At 38.6% G+C, this 21,126-nt stretch overlaps 1 protein-coding gene, 1 long non-coding RNA gene and 1 other non-coding gene across 5 annotated transcripts; 2 read left to right on the top strand and 1 right to left on the bottom strand.

Moving 5' to 3' along the window:
- The first annotated feature begins 596 nt into the window (after positions 1 to 596).
- On the top strand, positions 597 to 20,381 carry LOC121545110 (akirin-2). 2 transcript variants are annotated; one of them, XM_041855511.2, is made up of 6 exons: positions 597 to 838; positions 1,058 to 1,260; positions 19,009 to 19,143; positions 19,292 to 19,441; positions 19,550 to 19,621; positions 19,775 to 20,381. In XM_041855511.2, exons 2-6 carry the CDS (start codon positions 1,077 to 1,079, stop codon positions 19,783 to 19,785), a joined length of 552 nt encoding a protein of 183 aa, XP_041711445.1. In that variant the 5' UTR covers positions 597 to 838; positions 1,058 to 1,076; the 3' UTR covers positions 19,786 to 20,381. The 2 variants fall into 2 exon arrangements, with proteins under 2 accessions (XP_041711445.1, XP_041711444.1); XM_041855510.2 differs by having other exon boundaries at positions 597 to 1,260.
- trnat-ugu lies at positions 2,824 to 2,898 on the top strand. Its single transcript has one exon. It is a non-coding gene; the product is annotated as a tRNA-Thr (tRNA).
- Positions 6,930 to 11,163, bottom strand: LOC121545111. Of its 2 annotated transcripts, none has more exons than XR_005996194.2 (5): positions 10,950 to 11,163; positions 10,640 to 10,746; positions 10,427 to 10,476; positions 8,891 to 8,986; positions 6,930 to 7,974 (listed from the first exon to the last, which is right to left on the bottom strand). It is a non-coding gene; the product is annotated as an uncharacterized LOC121545111 (long non-coding RNA). The 2 variants fall into 2 exon arrangements; XR_005996193.2 differs by having other exon boundaries at positions 10,640 to 10,749; positions 10,950 to 11,162.
- Positions 20,382 to 21,126: the final 745 nt, after the last annotated feature.

Below are 21,126 nucleotides of genomic sequence, written 5' to 3' on the forward strand. Positions count from 1 at the left end.
GGCACATGGGATAATGTGCCATGTTGTAGTGCCACATGAGATAATGTGCCATGTTGTGTGAGGTACTGTACTGCCTTGGAAAAGTAAAACCACAACGTTTTTAAACCCAATTTAAAAATAAAAATAAAGTGAAAAACTGTAACAGAAAAGGCAAAAAAACTATAAGTGAAACAAGCAATTTTACATTATGGGCCCATGCATTTGCAGAGCAAAAGAGACTGGCAAAGGCTAACGGAAATACACCAATCTTCAAGATTAAAGTAACACGAATGTGTATGAATAGGCCTACTGGATATATACGGATGTATATGGATAGCAGCGCAAAATGATTTAATGTATTATGTAATTCCATAACCATACAAACTACCAACTTTTCTCTGCACTACAAAGGTTAGTGCTATCCGGAATCCGTGAGACGTCCCTACCCTAAACCCTAAACTTACCTAACTCTTTAACCATTTTACATTTTAACTTCAATGGGCTAACGTCAGAGCTGGGACGTCCTAAGGATCCTTGATTGCAAGGACCGCACTCCAAATCCTACCATCATCAGTCTCATCAGCGCATGCCCAAACGACCCGGCATGAGAGCATAGTTGAATATTTGACGTCACCAATACGAGAAGCAGACGGCTCGGGTGGTCAAAAAGAAGAAGAAGCTAGCTGGCTTTCAAGATGATGACGTTAGACAGCAAGTTATATCTTCGTCTGAATGTATAACTTAGCTAGCGAAGGACATCCAAATAGATAACGTTATAAGATAGGTAAGAGTGAAACAAAAGTCAACGATACACGGGCGTCGGATTGATAGGAAAGGAGGGCAACTTTTCCCCGGAAAGGTGAAGGGAATTTGTTTTCATTTGGTTAGCTAGCTTGATAAGTTAGCTAACGGTAGCCAACATCAACAGTCGCAAGACCCCTTCCTGGACTTGTCGAAGTTGCAAAGCTAGCTGAAAAGCCATCAGGATAAGCTCTTTCCTAGCTAGCTAACGAACGTTAGAAAGCCATTTTCTTTTGTGTTTCGCATTAGCCACACTGACCTCGTTCGGTCTTTGTAGACCCTCCTAGATTCAAATCATGGCATGTGGAGCGACCCTGAAAAGGACCATGGATTTTGATCCATTGATGAGTCCAACGTCCCCTAAAAGGAGAAGATGTATTCCGGTGTCCCCATCATCATCATCATCCTCCTCATCACCACGGAAATACCTTCGCATGGAGCCGTCACCATTTGGAGAGGTGTCATCCAAACTATCAGCTGGTAAGTACCGGATGAACCCAACTCATACCGGACATCTAACGTTAGCAAGCCAGGCAGTGTGCTAGCTTGCTGCATGGTCAGCGGGCAGCTAAACCTTAAAGGTCCAATGTAACAGTTTTAAAAAAATGGATGGGTAATTAAGTACCTTACTGTGATTGTTTTCAATTAAAATGTTCAAAAAGAAACACAATTGCTTCTTAGCAAAGAACAATTTCACAAGCAATAATTTTGCTAGGACTGTCTGGGAGTGGTCTGAGTGGAAAGGGGAAAACTGAAAATTAGCTGTTAACAAATTTACCGCCTGGTCACCTGGCAGGCCACAACTCTATCCCACCAAAACAGGCTGAAATTTTAGGTGGTCTTTTCAAACAGCTCTCACACTAGAAGGGCATTTTTCACAATATTAATCCAACCTCATAGTGTGGAAATATAAAACACAGGAAAATAACATTAACGGCACTTAAGTTAGCATGCTATTTTTCCAAGATCATGCAAGGTGTTAGCCAATAGCTACTTGTGTTATTGCAGCACCTACAGTGCATTCAGAAAGTATTCAGACCCCTTGACCTTTTCCACATTTTGTTACAGCCTTATTCTAAAATTGATTAAATAAATGTTTTTCCTCATCAATCTACACAAAGTACCTCATAATGACAAAGCGAAAACAGGTTTTTCGATTTTTTTCAAATGTATTAAAAATAGAAAACAGATACATTATTTACATAACTATTCAGACCCTTTGCTATGAGACTCGAAATTGAGCTCAGGTACATCCTGTTTCCATTGATGATCTTCAGATGTTTCTACAACTTGATTGGAGTCCACCTGTGGTAAATAAAATTGATTGGACATGATTTGGAAAGGCACACACCTGTCTATATAAGGTCCCACAGTTGACAGTGCATGTCAGAGCAATAACCAAGCCATGAGGTCGAAGGAATTGTCCGTAGAGCTCAGAGACAGGATTGTGTCGAGGCACATATCTGGGGAAGGGTACCAAAAAATGTCTGCAGCATTGAAGGTCCCCAAAAACACAGTGGCCTCCATCATTCTTAAATGGAAGAAGTTTGGAATCACCAAGACTCTTCCTAGAGCTGGCTGCCCGGCCAAACTGAGCAATCGGGGGAGAAGGGCGTTGGTCAGGGAGGTGACCAAGAACCCGATGGTCACTGACAGAGCTCCAGATTTCCTCTGTGGAGATAGGAGAACCTTCCAGAAGGACAACCATCTCTGCAGCACTCCACCAATCAGGCCTTTATGGTAGAGTGGCCAGACGGAAGCCACTCCTCAGTAAAAGGCACATGACAGCCCGCTTTGAGTTTGCCAAAAGGCACTTAAAGGACACTCAGACCATGAAAAACCAAGATTGAACTCTGGCCTGAATGCCATGCGTCACGTCTGTAGGAAACCTGGCACCATCCCTACGGTGAAGCGTGGTGGTTGCAGCATCATGCTGTGGGGATATTTTTCAGCAGCAGGGACAGGAAGAATAGTCAGGATCGAGGGAAAGATGAACGGAGCAAAGGACAGAGAGATCCTTGATGAAAACCGGGACCTCAGACTGGTCCCGTGTAGCTCAGTTGGTAGAGTATGGTGCTTGTAACGCCAGGGTTGTGGGTTCGATTCCCATGGGGGCCAGTATGAAAAAAATATGTATGCACTCACAAACTGTAAGTCGCTCTGGATAAGAGCGTCTGCTAAATGACCAAAAATGTACAAATATGAAAAATGTGAAGGTTCACCTTCCAACAGGACAACGACCCTAAGCACACAGCCAAGACAACGCAGGAGTGGCTTCGGGACAAGTCTCTGAATGTCTTTGAGTGGCCCAGCCAGAGCCCGGACTTGAACCCAATCGAACATATCTGGAGAGACCTGAAAATAGCTGTGCAGCGACGCTCCCCATCCAACCTGACAGAGGTTAAAAGGATCTGCAGGGAAGAATGGGAGAACTCCCCAAATACAGGTGTGCCAAGCTTGTAGCATCATACCCAAGAAGACTCGAGGCTGTAATCGCTGCCAAAGGTGCTTCAACAAAGTACTGAGTAAAGGGTCTGAATACTTATGTAAATGTGATATTTCAGTTTTTTTATTTGTAATAAATCATTTTGGGGTATTGTGTGTAGATTGATGAGGTGAAAAAATCGATGTAATCCATTTTAGAATAAGGCTGTTACGTAACAAAATGTGGAAAAAGGGAAGGGGTCTGAATACTTTCCAAATGCACTGTATATCTGGCTATATGACTAATTCAATATTGCACCATCCCATTCTCTGGGCTCTGTCTGCAAACAAAACCAGTAGTATCTACCAGGAATAATGAAACTAATAATAATAATAATAATAACAACGATAAATGTTTGATGAATCTATTAATTATGTATGACCACTGGAGTCTTTGCCACTCAAAATATTTTTTTATAGAATATTTTGATATTTATTTAATCACTCAATCTTGCCAAAGCATATTCTTTAGGAGGGGTTAATATGAATTTAAAATAATTGTACATTATTTATATGAACTTTGAAATGAACAAGGGAGAGGTTAACCGTAGGCTGAGTCTGGCATAAGCTTATTCCCACACTTTACAATAACTCTGTTGCAGTGGTCTTAAGTAGTCTCCGTATAGGCTATTCCCTCCATCGCGACACTGCTGCCCAGTTGAAGAGCTTGTGATCTCCATGCAGCACCATGAGCCTTCGGAAAAGCACCCCTCAGCCGCAGAAGATGCCCTTCTGGAGGCATGCAGCCATAGTCATTATACCCTAATGTAGGCCTATTTGCCTACTAGCCAAATAAAGTGAAGAGCATGCATGATGCGTGCAACTTGTCATTCCAACATATTTGAACATTGAATTCATCCTTCGTTCAGTTCAGCCAGTCAGTATGTCATCCATTCAGTCATGTGTCTGAGTTGCAATAGGAACTAAATCAAAGAGAATGTTCTTATCCATTTGGTTATTGAAATCCATGTGTATTCAACATTCTCTAAAGGTTCTTTTAGCCTATCATTTTAATTAAATGTTTAATTTAGGCCTATCCAAATAAAAAATAGGCCTTCAACTTGAAGGCATTGCAATTTAGGCTCATTTTGGGTACTGGTGTCTTGCGGAATAATTTTAGAACTCTATTTGTGTTTTTATTATAGGGCTCCCCTTAAAGAGGCTTACTCACAGGCCTCTAAATATAGCCTCTAAATACATTGTAAACCAAATAGTTGAAGAAGCACATGCAGTGGCTGATAGGGAAAACAGATCTGGCAATAAGAATAGGCTATAGATAGTCTTTGGGACCCTTTGGCTATTTCGCTCAGGACAGGTTATAGCCAAGACTTAATCAATATTTTGTTTTATCTCATTTATTGATATGGATATTGCCTCTGTGTGATGGGGTTGTGCAACTATAACAAGCCAACATACAGAGTGGAATTCACTCAGTCTGTGCTCCCAAATACTGGAAAAAGTGTGATTCATTAGGTTACATAATCACCACAGTAGCCCCATGCGGCTATACAAATAAATTATGCAATTATATGGCCATTAAATAACACACAACAGCATGGCATATTTAGATAGCGGAATAGGCCTAGCCTAAATCATATTTACTTTCTATTTTGCAGCTCAGGCGATTATTGTAGACAAGGCTCTGTGTCTATCATTCTCACACAAGTAATTTGCTGAAGGCCCAAGCCTATACTTCGCCATCTACTGGTATAACGTTGTTAGTGAATGCAGATCTAAAATAATACTTTTATTTTAGAATTGAAATCGGAAGCTGCAAAGCAACTCTAACGTCTGGGCTAGAGTTGCTTCATAGACTAGCTACGTTCAGTTAATGTTCTTTGCAGATGCCACATTACTGACAAAAGTTTGTGCGCATAAAAAAGATCTGTAGCCGAGTAAAGGGAGACATAAAGTAAGAATTGAAGGTGTAAATGTTCATTCATAGTCATAACATAGGGTTTCTGCATTTACAGATCTAATTTAATGTTTACCGTTCATTAATGGCTTTTCTTACGATCCTACTGATACAGACGTTCAACCTTTTGGCAGCTATCTTGCTTCATACAGACCAGACCAGGGTTTGGAAAGTCAATGGGAGAAGTGAAATTCGTCATTAGTTGTTAATTTTCTTGAAATCTAAAGCCAAAACCTAGATGATTCGAGCCAGTGTCTTAAGTAGCTGCAACTGTCATTACCACAACCTTGTGAAAGTGACAAACTTTATCGAAGGAGTGCCTTTAATTTGACGACCTGCACATGCGCAGTTCGGCGCGACAAGACTGTTAGACCTGATGACATGTTTCTGTGCATGAGCTTTGCTAGCTAACATCGTCATGACATTGCCGACAAGTGTGATCAGGGATTTCTATTGGAGAAGCAGTTTCTGCATATCTTCATACTGTACTGTCTTTTTAAAAATGTATAATGATAATTATTTAATTTTAATTTTTAGGGGGTATATCAGCTTTAATATTGCAGATAGATTGTAACTTCCATCAATGTAATTGTCTGTATCACTTCCTATCCCCCTTTGTTGTCCTTAAGCCATTTTACCACAACTTTGGAAGTATGCTTGGGGTCATTGTCCTTTTGGAAGACCCATTTGCAACCAAGCTTTAACTTCCTGACTGATGTCTTGAGATGTTACTTCCATACATCCACATAATTTTTCTTCCTTATGATGCCATCTATTTTGTGAAGTGCACCAGTCCCTCCTGCAGCAAAGCACCCCCACAGCATGATGCTGCCACCCCCATTCTTCATGGTTGGGATGGTGTTCTTCGGCTTGCAAGCATCCCCCCTTTTCCACCAAACATAACAATGTTCATTATTTTAAATTTTTGTCATTTAGCAGACGCTCTTATCCAGAGAAACTTACAGTTAGTGATAGCATACTTTTTTCATATATATTTTTTCATACCAAACAGTTCAATTTTTGTTTCATCAGACCAGAGGACATTTCTTCAAAAAGTACGATCTTTGTCCACATGTGCAGTTGCAAACCGTAGTCTGGCTTTTTTATGGCAGTTTTGGAGCATTGGCTTCTTCCTTGCTGAGCGGCCTTTCAGGTTATGTCGATATAGGACTTGTTTTACTGTAGATACTTTTGTACCTGTTTCCTCCAGCATCTTCACAAGGTCCTTTGCTGTTGTTCTGGGATTGATTTTCACTTTTCGCTCCAAAGTACATTAATCTCTACACTGTAAACCCTAATAAGTTCACATAACTCAAAAATTATTTTGTAACAGATTACACAAAAATATTTTAGTGATGTTTTTAAATGTTTTAAGTTTACATAAAATAAAAATTACATTTACAGTTGCCTTAAATTATCTCAATGTTATCTTATAAATATTGATATTCCTCAACTTATAATTAGGGAGTAATTCACTCAAAACTTTCAATATTTTTCAACTCATATAATGTGGGAAATATACTCAACATTTTCAATATTCTTCAACTCATAAATGTGGGAAATACACTCAAAATATTAAATATTCTTCAACTCATATAATGTGTGAAATACACTCAAAATTTTCAATATTCTTCAACTCATAATGTGGGACATGCAATCAAAATTAATTCTAAACTGAAATACTGATGTCGGTCCATTACACAATTATAATCAGCGAATAATGTTAGAAAACATGAAAGTGACACCACAGTGACAATTTAACTTTTTTTTATTCAACACAATGTGCTTTTAAAAAGGCACGAATCAAAAGGAGCTCAGTCAAAACAAAGTGCTTGTCATAAATTAAAACAAAAAGGAAATGACTCCATAAAAACAAAATGTGTTTTAAAGTACATTAAGTGTTAATAGTTCCATATTCTGATAGTGGTCATTGCTACAGAGGGTAGATTCAGTATTTTGGGTCTCCATATCACATTATTCAGTAAACATTATGATAAAAACTCACAAAAGCTTCATGATAAAAATTCAATAAGATTCTAATTATAATCCATCCTCAACAGCAATGACAACTATTAGAATGTGGAGCCATTTAAAACGTTTTGGCACTTACTGTACCTTGAAGGCTGCAACTCACTTTTTTAAAATAAAACATTCAAATAAAAGTACTGGTTTCTACTGTGCCGTACTTCAACTGGCAACATCAAGGTAAGCATTAGGTCACACAACATTAAACATGTATAGTGCATGAATTCAACAGTCGTTTCCCACAAGTACAGTACAAAAACTTGGGCTTGGCAATACTTCAATGTTGTGATATTTATCTATTAACAATCAATGTATTAAATCTGAGGTAGAAGAGGCAAACAGTGTAACATATTAAACATGAGGTAGAAGAGGCAAATTATTACATTTGTAAAGAGGGGAAAAAAACAAACATCCTCAATACTCAGCTCAACAAATAGTCCATTCTGAGTGATTCACTCATTGAACAAATCATTCTTCAGTGTCAGTAGACGCTCTTTCAGTGGTTTGTTGTCCTCAAGACACATCACAACTTTTTGGATAAATGTGAATGTAAGCTCAAGATTCTTTGGGTACTGTAGGTCTAGTGCATAGACATACCCAAAGAGCAGGAGAAATGAGTCAGCCAGGTGTGTGGGACCACTCACAAGTATTTCATCTTCCACGACAATACAGATGCTCTCAGGGCTGAAGAGGGCCGCATCAGTAGTATCATCAGTGACAACTGTCAGGAGAGCCACCGGAGTGTCAGTGAGGTCTGGACCATCTGCTGACTATAAAACACAAATAATACAAAAATGAGTTCAGCCCCTCAAGGATACAAATCATGCTAATGATGTCTAGACATTACGGTCACTTTGCACTTAGACTGCAACTAAGCTACATGTTTAAACTATTTTCTTTACACATGCTTATTATTTTATGTTAGTTTCACACCTACCTGTAAGCATACTTTTTGTTTAGTGGAATTCTTTATACTTACCTTTTCATTTATGTAATTTCTACATGTCAGTTTGCAGAATAACAACTCAAGGAAACTTCATAAACAGGTCCTGGGGGCTATTCCAGAAAGGAGGTTCAACAAACTGAGCCTAACCCTGAACTCAGAGTTGACTTACCCTGTGAAGTGAAACTGAGTTTTCAGTTACAGAACAGCTGATCTGAGTTAGGTAAGTTGACTCAGAGTACGTTAACTCGGAGTTGAGCTTGTGCCTGACGACTAGTAAAAAGCCATCATCAATGGAGCTCCGATACGGTTATTCACCATGGCAACGGGAGAAAACAGGAAGCAGACATTTTCTGGCTGCGGCTGTTATATAAATCACTGACAGAGTTTCAGATGCAGTCGTCTTTTCATTTTGAATTTAACATCACTTTATTTTATATTAGCCTTTAAGGAAGTGGTTGAATGTTGTTCAATGTTTTATATTAGGCTATTTTGTTTTATTTAAATCGGCTGAAAATGAAATATAAAAACATTTTATCTCATACTCAATGCGGCGACAAACTAGAAACACGGACTTTGAAATTACGTTGTTGGAAAAAATACAATTGGCTATACTGATGGTTTTCACATAACCTGCTTTCTGGAATGCCCCTCTGGTTCTCCTAGAGTTCTTTGAGTGATGTCATGTTTAAGCTGACTGAATAGCTAAGCAAAGGGATTGATAGTGAGGCCAGTACACTTACATTACAGGTCCTGAAAAACTTGGAGGCATCTTCACGCAGGTACACAGGAAGTGCACGAAGGACGAGGGCCCGTCTCATATTTACATCACGTTGTTCCTACATGGACAAAAAATATCCATTACAATAACAATTACACAAATATCAAAAACATTCATTGTACACTAATTATAGTAAAAATGAAAATGTTAAAAGATAAGCAAGTTAGTTATTAACAAGCAAAGCATCAAAGTTGTGTGCTTATAGATCTGCTATTTCTGTTGTTGTTCTTTGTATTTAACAAAGTATTAATAAAGGGTTCAAGTGATCAACTGTTGACCCCACAGTTGAGATAAAAACATTTAGAGAAATAGCAAAAGAATGACTGTGGAAACACAAAATAAAACCAATTATTAGTGTAATCCTCTCACCAGGCTCGAATTTGACTCTCACGATATTACCTTATTTAGAATATCTGAACAGCATGGGATATTAGGTGAGAAGGACATCTCCAATAAGAATCCCTATTGTAAACTTGCTAGGGTGAATGACAAATAGGGTATTAACTTCAGATAGAATGATTATAGACTTGGTTATTGTTATAAGGATATGCTTTCCCATGCATTAAATGAAACTGAAACAGTAAATGACTCCACCAATACAACAGACATAAGGTTCAAGATCTATATTAATCAAATGTTCAATGTATCACATCAAAAGAAATACAAATTATAAACCCCAATGATTTTTCCACAACCCCATGTCCAAATTATTTGCAAGCTTGCTTATTAAACCCTGGCGCGCGTTGGAGCTCATAAAAAAAATTACGACATACATAAAGTCCCGAAGTCCACCCCACATTTGTAGTTACTCACTACTTGTAGATAATGCCTCAGCAAAATATAGTAGTTCCGTGCAGGTGTCCTCACAAGATCCACAGCTATCAATGCAGCCAGTACTCGGTAGCAGCAACAGACATCCGTTGGAAACCCGAACTGATCGTCACAAGCAATTCTCTCCAAGTCTTGCACGATGCTAGGCTAACCTCTAGGATGTCGAATGTCTCCACAATTCGACGGCAGCTTCAGTCTCCACTTGGTCTTTCTTAACTAAATAATAAACACTCTCTTATAGAAATAAAATCAGGATTTCCCTTAAAACTCTGTAGGTATGGTTTTGTTCTCTCTTTATCGTTTCCTTTGGTCGTTTTTCCTTCACCAACCCCACTAACGTCTCTCCTCTCCCTTCTTTCAACTTTTCCCTCCCTTTTCTTTCCCGGCAACCAGTCCACTCTCCCATTGGCCACAACTTAACAAGTTAGCTCATTGGTCAAAACTTTAACGAGATACGTGGGAAATTTAAACTTAAAAGTAAACCAACCTATTCACTTGTAAAACATTTTTAAACATTGCTTCAAAAAGAAATGCATTAATGACATTACAAATCAGGAGCTATTCGATCACCTTTTAAATCTAATACCAATGAATTATAACAAATACACTCTATACTTGGTTTTAGCAATGTATTACATTAGTAACACTATTTCATAATACATCCTACCTGAACTGTTAAAAGGATTTCGAGATGATCTCACAACCACACACTTGAGCCTAGGAAGAAATACAAACACAGGCCTGGTTAGCATCATGATAACACACTCACATTATGTTGTTTAGCATTGTTCGTTTCACGCTAGCACACACGTACACACAGCTCGATAACGTATAATATTTACTGTGTAAGGCAGACACTTATTGAAATAAGTATACTCACAGTACGCACTTGCATTACCGGCGAACAGCGAAAACTCATGGACCTTCCTCCACCGTCAATGTCCCGGGCAAACATTCATTATGGGAAATGTAGTTCATCCAGGAGACCTGCTGATAACGTTACACCGTTGTAAGATGAAGTAACGTAACGTATTTGTCACATATTTAACAACTTCTAAAGTTACAATTACTTGGATTTTTAAACTATTTACAACAAATATTCACTGTGCACATTGTACAAATGTATTCCCAGTTCCACATTTAAGACTATCAAATTAAATTTGAAAAAAAACAACATTAGAGTTACTTACCAAATCAGAGGTGATGATAAGATGGCGCTTAAGAAAACGAAGGCAATAAGACTAATGATAAAAACGGAGGTGGTGGTGGTTTCAAGCGGGCAGCATAAAAGTGCGCATTGCAAACAAATTAAAACAAATTAAACTGTGTTCCACATCCCCGCATCAAGGCAAATTCAAGATGGCTGACTCAGCTTTCCTGAGGGAGAGATGACCCACCCACCAGAACGTCATTAAAGTCGATAACGTCATGACACTACCTAAACTTTTTTGAGCGTTCCACACAAATTACCTATAAAATATTGAGCCCTCTTCAATTAAAGTGGCATAAATCTCAACAGAGCTCAACACTTTATAGTTTGGTCAACTGCATAACGACATTTGACTGTTATGACCTTATTACTTATGAGCTAGTACAACTGTTTGGGATTACAGTGTAGGAGACATTCCTGAGCGGTATGACGGCTGCGTGGTCCCATGGTGTTTATACTTGCGTACTATTGTTTGTACAGATGAACGTGGTACCTTCAGGCATTTGGAAATTGCTCCCAAGGATGAACCAGACTTGTGGAGGTCTACAATTATTTTTCTGAGGTCTTGGCTGATTTCTTTTGATTTTCCCATGATGTCAAGCAAAGAGGCACTGAGTTTGAAGGTAGGCCTTGAAATACATCCACAGGTACACCTCCAATTGACTCAAATGATGTCAATTAGCCTATCAGAAGCTTCTAAAGCCATGACATCATTTTCTAGAATTTTCCAAGCTGTTTAAAGGCACAGTCAACTTAGTGTATGTAAACTTCTGACCCACTGGAATTGTGATACAGTGAATTATAAATGAAATAATCTGTCAGTAAACAATTGTTGGAAAAATTACTTGTCATGCACAAAGTAGATGTCCTAACCAACTTGCCAAAACTATAGTTTGTTAACAAGAAATGTGTGGAGTGGTTGAAAAACAAGTTTTAATGACTCCAACCTAAGTGTATGTAAACTTCCGACTTCAACTGGACATATACATACAGTGAGGGAAAAAAGTATTTGATCCCCTGCTGATTTTGTAAGTTTGCCCACTGACAAAGACATGATCAGTCTATAATTTGAATGGTAGGTTTATTTGAACAGTGAGAGACAGAATAACAACAACAAAATCCAGAAAAATGCATGTCAAAAATGTTATGAATTGATTTGCATTTTGATGAGGGAAATAAGTATTTGACCCCTCTGCAAAACATGACTTAGTACTTTGTGGCAAAACCCTTGTTTCCAATCACAGAGGTCAGACGTTTCTTGTAGTTGGCCACCAGGTTTGCACACATCTCAGGAGGGATTTTGTCCCACTCCTCTTTGCAGATCTTCTCCAAGTCATTAAGGTTTCGAGGCTGACGTTTGGCAACTCGAACCTTCAGCTCCCCTCCACAGATTTTCTATGGGATTAAGGTCTGGAGACTGGCTAGGCCACTCCAGGACCTTAATGTGCTTCTTCTTGAGCCACTCCTTTGTTGCCTTGTTTTGGGTCATTGTCATGCTGGAATTCCCATCCAGGACCCATTTTCAATGACCTGGCTGAGGGAAGGAGGTTCTCACCCAAGATTTGATGGTACATCTTTGATGCAGTAAAGTTGTCCTGTCCCCTTAGCAGAAAAACACCCCCAAAGCATAATGTTTCCACCTCCATGTTTGACGGTGGGGATGGTGTTCTTGGGGTCATAGGCAGCATTCCTCCTCCTCCAAACACGGCGAGTTGAGTTGATGGCAAAGAGCTCGATTTTGGTCTCATCTGACCACAACACTTTCACCCAGTTCTCCTCTGAATCATTCAGATGTTCATTGGCAAACTTCAGACGGGCCTGTATATGTGCTTTCTTGAGCAGGGTGACCTTGCGGGCGCTGCAGGATTTCAGTCCTTCACGGCGTAGTGTGTTACCAATTGTTTTCTTGGTGACTATGGTCTCAGCTGCCTTGAGATCATTGACAAGATCCTCCCGTGTAGTTCTGGGCTTATTCCTCACCGTTCTCATGATCATTACAACTCCACGAGGTGAGATCTTGCATGGAGCCCCAGGCCGAGGGAGATTGACAGTTATTTTGTGTTTCTTCCATTTGCGAATAATCGCACCAACTGTTGTCACCTTCTCACCAAGCTGCTTGGCGATGGTCTTGTAGCCCATTCCAGCCTTGTGTAGGTCTACAATCTTGTCCCTGACATCCTTGGAGAGCTCTTTGGTCTTGGCCATGGTGGAGAGTTTGGAATCTGATTGATTGATTGCTTCTGTGGACAGGTGTCTTTTATACAGGTAACAAACTGAGATTAGGAGCACTCCCTTTAAGAGTGTGCTCCTAATCTCAGCTCGTTACCTGTATAAAAGACACCTGGGAGCCAGAAATCTTTCTGATTGAGAGGGGGTCAAATACTTATTTCCCTCATTAAAATGCAAATCAATTTATAACATTTTTGCCATGCGTTTTTCTGGATTTTGTTGTTGTTATTCTGTCTCTCACTGTTCAAATAAACCTACCATTAAAATTATAGACTGATCATGATTTTGTCAGTGGGCAAACGTACAAAATCAGCAGGGGATCAAATACCTTTTTCCCTCACTGTACATACATACATACATACATATAAATACATACATAGCCTTAAATATATATTTCCCTTTATTACTTTCCAACCCCACCACCCCTTCCCTAATTGGAGTAAACAAGTGAACAACAACCGCTTAGGCCTCTACTTCCAGCTTATACATACTATATAAATTTTATGGACACAGTCAATTTTACAATAATTCTATTTTGTTTGATTTTACTCCTGAAATTCCTCTACCCTCAACCTCTCCGATCATTTTCATGATGTCCATCCGGTTTGCCATATATCCGATATGCCATATCTTTCTAACTGTGCTCTTTCACAAAAGCTCTCAACCTATAACCTATATACTTATTATGGAAACAGTATGCTTTACATTAGTTATCTTGTTGTTATTAGTTGTTGTTATTAGTCCCATCCTTCAGCTCCATTCAACACCTCCCATCTATCTCTTAACACCATCCATATTGGATTTCTATTTGCCATATATTTTTCAACTGTACTGTGATGTTTCACAAAAGTTCTGAACCCTTCTATTCTCATTGTTTCTACAGATTGTAAATTGAAAATAATTATTTTTGCTAAAAGTATTATTATATTATTGATCGATTGACTATTACTTTTCAGATCACCCAGTAGTGCTATCTGCAGGGTTAGCTCAGGTAAATATTGCAATCCTTCAGCCATTCCTTGACCTGTGACCAAAAACAAGCTACAAATGGACAGTACCAAAACAAATGATCTAATGATTCTGTCTCTTCGCAGCAAAATCTGCAGAGCTGGGAAGATTGTATCCCCCATATAAATAATTATATTGGTAGCAAGAATTTTGTATAATAATTTAAATGGAAAAATTCTAAGTTTTGAATCCGGCATCGTTTTGCGTATCAGTTCATCAACACTATGCCATGGAATCGGTACGTCAAAAATCTCTTCCCAACTATTTTGCAATCTATATGGGACGGCTGTCAATCCTTTGGTCCTTAAATGAAACTGGTATACTTTTTTATTTATCACAATTTTCTTTAACCAATTATGGTCTTTAATGCAGGGCCGACAGACAAGTTCCTTACTTTTTCCCCTTTCCACTTTCCTCTTCCATTTTTGCGGTAATGCTGCAATTATTTGGTTGTAATTTTGGGTAGAGCAGACATTTCCATATGTTTTTGTTAGCTGCATGTGCGACATAACTCCACCAGTCCTACCTATATAATTTACGAAGATTATACCTTTTTTAAACATTATTTCAAAATATAATGGTTTTTTATCAATTAGTATATTTGAGTTTAACATCAATATTTGTTGCATTATTTGTTCTGTCGTTTCTGGAGGATTAAATTGAAATTGCATCCAACTTTCTATGGCTTGTTTTAGAAATAGTGATATTTGGGAGATTATTTCCTTTTCAAATAACTGAAAGTGAGAGGTTGTAATCTGAATAAAGGGAAAAAGGCCATTCTTGAACATGGGATGAGACAATCTTACTAATTTGCTAGAGAACCAGTTCTGATTTAAGTATAACTTTTGTATGACTGAAGCTTTTAGTGATAGGTCAAATGCTTTAATATTTAATAATTTCTGTCCTCCGAATTCATATTAATTATATAAATAGGCCCGTTTAATTTTTTCTGGCTTGCCGTTCCAAATAAAAGGGAATCTTTTTTTCTCATATAATTAAAAAAAAACTGTTCGCTAGGCGTAGGCAAGACCATAAGCAAATAGGTAAACTGGGATAATGCTAAAGCGTTAATCAGGGTGATTTTTCCACAAATAGACAGGTATTTACCTTTCCATGGTAGCAAGATCTTATCTATTTTTTGCTAACTTTCTATTAAAATGTATTGGAGTGAGATCATTTATTTCATTTGAGATATGTATTCCGAGTATATCCACATCACCATCAGACCGTTTTATTGGTAAACTACATGGTAATGTAAAAATTGTTAAAAATAAAATAAAATAAAAATCCAATAAATCCCCCAAAAAAAGTGATCCAATACGTAATATAGTACATTTATCATAATTTGGTTGTAATCCAGAGAGGTTAGAACATTTATCTAGATCCTATATGAGGCTGTGGAGGGATTCAAGTTGTGGATTTAAAAGAAAACATGAATCAGCGTACAGTGACACCTTTGTTTTTAAGCCCTGGATTTGTAGTCCCTTGATATTATTGTTGGATCTGATTTTAATAGCTAACATTTTGATGGCCATAATAAATAGATATGCCGATAGTGGACAACCTTGTTTTACTCCTCTTGACAGTTTAAAACTTTTGGAGAAATAGCCATTATTTACTATTTTACACCTAGGGTTACTATACATGATTTTAACCCATTTTATAAGAGATTCTCCAAAATTGAAATGCTCCAGGTATTTATATATAAACTCCAGTCATACTTTATCAAATGTATTTTCATAGTCTGCTATGAATAGCAGGCCTGGTTTCCCAGATTTTTCATACTGTTCTATTGTTTCCAGTACTTGCCTTATATTATCTTCAATGTATTGTCCATGTAAAAAAAACCTGTCTGATTAGAATGAATAATGTCCGACAATACCTTTTTAATTCTATGCGCTATACATTTTGCTAGAATTTTTGCATCACAACACTGAAGTGTAAGGGGCCTCCATTTTTTTAAATGGACTGGATCTTTTATATTTCCCACTTGTATTCTGTTTCAGTAATAATGAGATCAGACCTTCTTCTTGAGTGTCTGATAATCTACCATTTACATAGGAGTGGTTAAGACATGCTAATAACGGTCCTCTGAGTATATCAAAAAAGGTTTGGTATACCTCGACTGGTATGCCATCCAACCCTGGAGTTTTCCCGGACTTAGTCTTTAATTGCATCCAGAAGTTCCTCCTCTGTAATTCCACCTTCACATTAGTCTTTCTGTATGGCTGTTAATTTTACATTATCAATAGAAAGAAAATCCCTACAATTAGCTTCAGTTAGAGGAGATGGAGGCGACTGAAACGAAATCATATGCTTAAAGTACTTTACTTCCTCCTTCAAAATATAATTTGGTGAATCATGGGTGACTCCCGTCATTTGTAACCAGTTTCAGTAAATTCTTTTGGTAGCATTTCTATGTTGAAGATAAAAAAATAATTTGATGCATTTTTCACCATATTCCATCCAGTTTGCTTTATTTTTATAATATATTACACTTGAACTTAATGTCTGTAAATGTACCAATAAAAAGTACCATAGTGATTGAGTACCTGTACCATGATATTTGCATTGCTACTAAGTAACCCTCCAATTGTTCACCACTATTCCCCCCGTTAAAGCCCCTCCCCATCCCCATCCCAAGTGTGTATATAGCTATTAAAAATATATACAGTGGGGAAAAAAAGTATTTAGTCAGCCACCAATTGTGCAAGTTCTCCCACTTAAAAAGATGATAGAGGCCTGTAATTTCCATCATAGGTACACGTCAACTATGACAGACAAAGAGAGGGAAAAAATCCAGAAAATCACATTGTAGGATTTTTTATGAATTTATTTGCAAATTATGGTGGAAAATAAGTATTTGGTCACCTACAAACAAGCAAGATTTCTGGCTCTCACAGACCTGTAACTTCTTCTTTAAGAGGCTCCTCTGTCCTCCACTCGTTACCTGTATTAATGGCACCTGTTTGAACTTGTTATCAGTATAAAAGACACCTGTCCACAACCTCAAACAGTCACACTCCAAACTCCACTATGGCCAAGACCAAAGAGCTGTCAAAGGACACCAGAAACAAAATTGTAGACCTGCACCAGGCTGGGAAGACTGAATCTGCAATAGGTAAGCAGCTTGGTTTGAAGAAATCAACTGTGGGAGCAATTATTAGGAAATGGAAGACATACAAGACCGCTGATAATCTCCCTCGATCTGGGGCTCCACGCAAGATCTCACCCCGTGGCGTCAAAATGATCACAAGAACGGTGAGCAAAAATCCCAGAACCACACGGGGGGACCTAGTGAATGACCTGCAGAGAGCTGGGACCAAATTAACAAAGCCTACCATCAGTAACACACTACGCCGCCAGGGACTAAAATCCTGCAGTGCGAGACGTGTCCCCCTGCTTAAGCCAGTACATGTCCAGGCCTGTCTGAAGTTTGCTAGAGTGCATTTGGATGATCCAGAAGATGATTGGGAGAATGTCATATGGTCAGATGAAACCAAAATATAACTTTTTTGGTAAAAACTCAACTCGTCGTGTTTGGAGGACAAAGAATGCTGAGTTGCATCCAAAGAACACCATACCTACTGTGAAGCATGGGGGTGGAAACATCATGCTTTGGGGCTGTTTTTCTGCAAAGGGACAAGGACGACTGATCCGTGTAAAGGAAAGAATGAATGGGGCCATGTATCGTGAGATTTTGAGTGAAAACCTCCTTCCATCAGCAAGGGCATTGAAGATGAAACGTGGCTGGGTCTTTCAGCATGACAATGATCCCAAACACACCGCCCGGGCAACGAAGGAGTGGCTTCGTAAGAAGCATTTCAAGGTCCTGGAGTGGCCTAGCCAGTCTCCAGATCTCAACCCCATAGAAAATCTTTGGAGGGAGTTGAAAGTCCGTGTTGGCCAGCAACAGCCCCAAAACATCACTGCTCTAGAGGAGATCTGCATGGAGGAATGAGCCAAAATACCAGCAACAGTGTGTGAAAACCTTGTGAAGACTTACAGAAAACGTTTGACCTGTGTCATTGCCAACAAAGGGTATATAACAAAGTATTGAGAAACTTTTGTTATTGACCAAATACTTATTTTCCACCATAATTTGCAAATAAATTCATTAAAAATCCTACAATGTGATTTTCTGGATATTTTTTTCTCATTTTGTCTGTCATAGTTGACGTGTACCTATGATGAAAATTACAGGCCTCTCTCATATTTTTAAGTGGGAGAACTTGCACAATTGGTGGCTGACTAAATACTTTTTTCCCCCACTGTATCTATTACAATATCTTGCATATCTTAATTTCATTATCAATTAATATGCGTAATAATGTTGGCAGTTCATGAGAAGGATTGTTACCTATAACCCGGATTGCCATTGTATTACATAACATTTTTGTCAAGCAATTATTATTTTAGCAAACAATTATTGTGGTTCATCCTATATTCTCCCTAACATCCTTACCCCCTTGCAACAGATGTCGGACACACACACACACACACACACACACACTTACATACTCAAATCCTTTCCTCCACAATCAAACATAAGCTCAGATGCTCAACGGTTGTTACATCCCAGAGCCCAACTCAAGAAAGGACCTGATTTACGAATGCATATACAGTTACAGCTGTTTGAGAAAGCATACTGTACGGTCTTTGATAACATGATGTTGACATGTTGTCGGCCATAAGGAGTGATAAGGATTGCACTGTAGAGTGAGGCCTCCATTAGATGTGACAACAGTTGTTTGACCAACTCTCTGAATAATTTAGACTCTCTGTGTACTATCTTATTCTAGAGCAAATTCTGAACAACATCAAGCAGGAGTACAAACGCATTCAGAAGCGAAAGCACATCGATGGAGTTTACCAACAGACGGAGGGTTGCTACTCCCCAGAGTCTCCACCCCCTCTTAGTGGATCAAGTATGCCAGGTTTGTTATATGAGCTTATAGTGTACTGTTAGCCTAAACCCTGGTGAGTAGGGGAGATCCACAATAGATGATGTACTAAAGGAACTAGACTCCTTTTTTCCCCCCCAACATGCAAATGACCTAATTGCTCTACTTGTGTCCTCTGCAGGCACATCTGCTGGAGGTTCTTCTCCATCAAAGAAAGAACAGCCCTTATTTACTCTTAGACAAGTTGGAATGATTTGTGAACGTCTACTGAAGGAGCGTGAAGAGAAAGTGCGGGAGGAATATGAGGAGACCATGACTTCCAAGTTGGCAGGTGTGTACAGTCAAACACAATTCACAAAGTGCACCATGTGGCAATATGTGATTTTTACAGTTACAGGCTAATTAAATCCCTCCCTTTCCTCCCACATTTCTATTACAGAACAATATGACACTTTTGTTAAGTTTACACATGACCAGTTGATGCGGAGATTTGGAGAGCAACCTGCAAGCTGTGAGTATTGTTCTGCCCATTTTTCTATTCAATTCTCAGTGCATGTACCATTCCATTGCTGAATGTGAGAAGGCAACTGTGACACCTGAATGGAAAACCTCTAAAGGTTATGCTAACATTGCTGGTTTTCTGCTTTTATCTATTATATTCCAGATGTTTCCTGAGAGACTCAGACTTTGCCAGTCGACCTTCTCTTGCTGCAAGCTATCAAGTTTACATCTTTGGAAATCACTGCAAGAGATTGTTGGTTTAATGAAACTTCTTACTGTGCCATATTTCTCCTTTGGGCAAAGGTTTATCTAAGCCGTTATCAGTGGTAATCTCTCTCTTGCGTAAGCAACTAGGTGCTTCCTAATGTAAATTTATGGACCCCTTCTACCAGTGGCCTACGTTTCTTCTGCTGCACCTGTATCAATAAGTTGTCACTCTTACTTTTATAAAGACATCTGGCATTCCAGACTTCATTCACTGTTTTATTTATTTGTTACACATGTATATATGATAAAGCAATGTAGAAATCCAAGGTTTGCTGGTCAATCTATGAGCAAGTGGAAGATACAGGTTAGTACGGTTTGCAGAAGAGAATTTGCAATGCCCCAGAGCCTTTTTTGTATGGGGCTTTACAAAGACTAACTAGAATTCATTCGATTTTTTCCCTTTCAAAATGTTTTTCTTTATTTCATTGACATTGTTTTCCTGATATTACTTTCAAACATATGTACTTAGTAGAAAAACCAAACAATAAAAATGTTACGTTTCATGCCGTCATAACAGGGTAATGCTTTAACTGAAGTACTAACTGTAATATTTCAATGGTAAATAGCTAATAAAGTAATCAAGTAGAAATAATACCTACGATATAAGGATCTGTCAACTCAGTCGCTTGTGTTCCACCACAGCTCCCTGCCCCCACTATGGAGTTACCAAATCACTGTAAGGCACATGTCAAACTCATTCCATGGAGGGCCAAGTGTCTACGGGTTTTCGCTCCACCCTTGTACTTGATCGGTGAATTAAGGTCTGTAGTAGTGAACTCCCCTGACCTGGTTGTCTAGGTCTGAATAGAAAAATAAAAAAAGGAAAAACCTAAAACCTGCAGACACTCGGCCCTCCGTGGAATGAGTTTGACACCCCTGCGTGTAAGGATTATCTGAATGCTCATCCCAGTTGCACTTCATCTTCATTTAGCCCTGAAGTGGTGGAATGATCCTGTTGCAGCTGTTTCATCACCCATTTTCAACCACCGCATGAGGACCCATCTGTTCATGACATATGAATGCACACCTTAGAACTTGTTAACATGGGTGGTTTTCTGCTTTTATCGTTTTTACATTTTGTGATACTGCTACTTGATGACTGAATGTTTTACATAATATTGTATATACACTTCTCTTTGAGTCAGTGTTTGTTACTGGAGTAAACTGTAAACATGTTTACATTTTCCACACCCTTTAAGAACTTGGGCAAATCTACTCAATTGAAGTCACCTTCCATTTAGTCACGCC

This window comes from Coregonus clupeaformis, chromosome 29 (genome assembly GCF_020615455.1).
Source record: "Coregonus clupeaformis isolate EN_2021a chromosome 29, ASM2061545v1, whole genome shotgun sequence".
NCBI classification, from domain to species: Eukaryota; Metazoa; Chordata; class Actinopteri; order Salmoniformes; family Salmonidae; genus Coregonus; species Coregonus clupeaformis.

Bases quoted from the DNA above. Each gene is read 5' to 3' on its own strand.
- LOC121545110 (XM_041855510.2), top strand. From the start codon at position 1,077: ATGGCATGTGGAGCGACCCTGAAAAGGACCATGGATTTTGATCCATTG. The intron at 19,144-19,291 runs GTTTGTTATATG...TGTCCTCTGCAG, and splicing joins TAGTGGATCAAGTATGCCAG to GCACATCTGCTGGAGGTTCT. The intron at 19,442-19,549 runs GTGTGTACAGTC...TTTCTATTACAG, and splicing joins CATGACTTCCAAGTTGGCAG to AACAATATGACACTTTTGTT.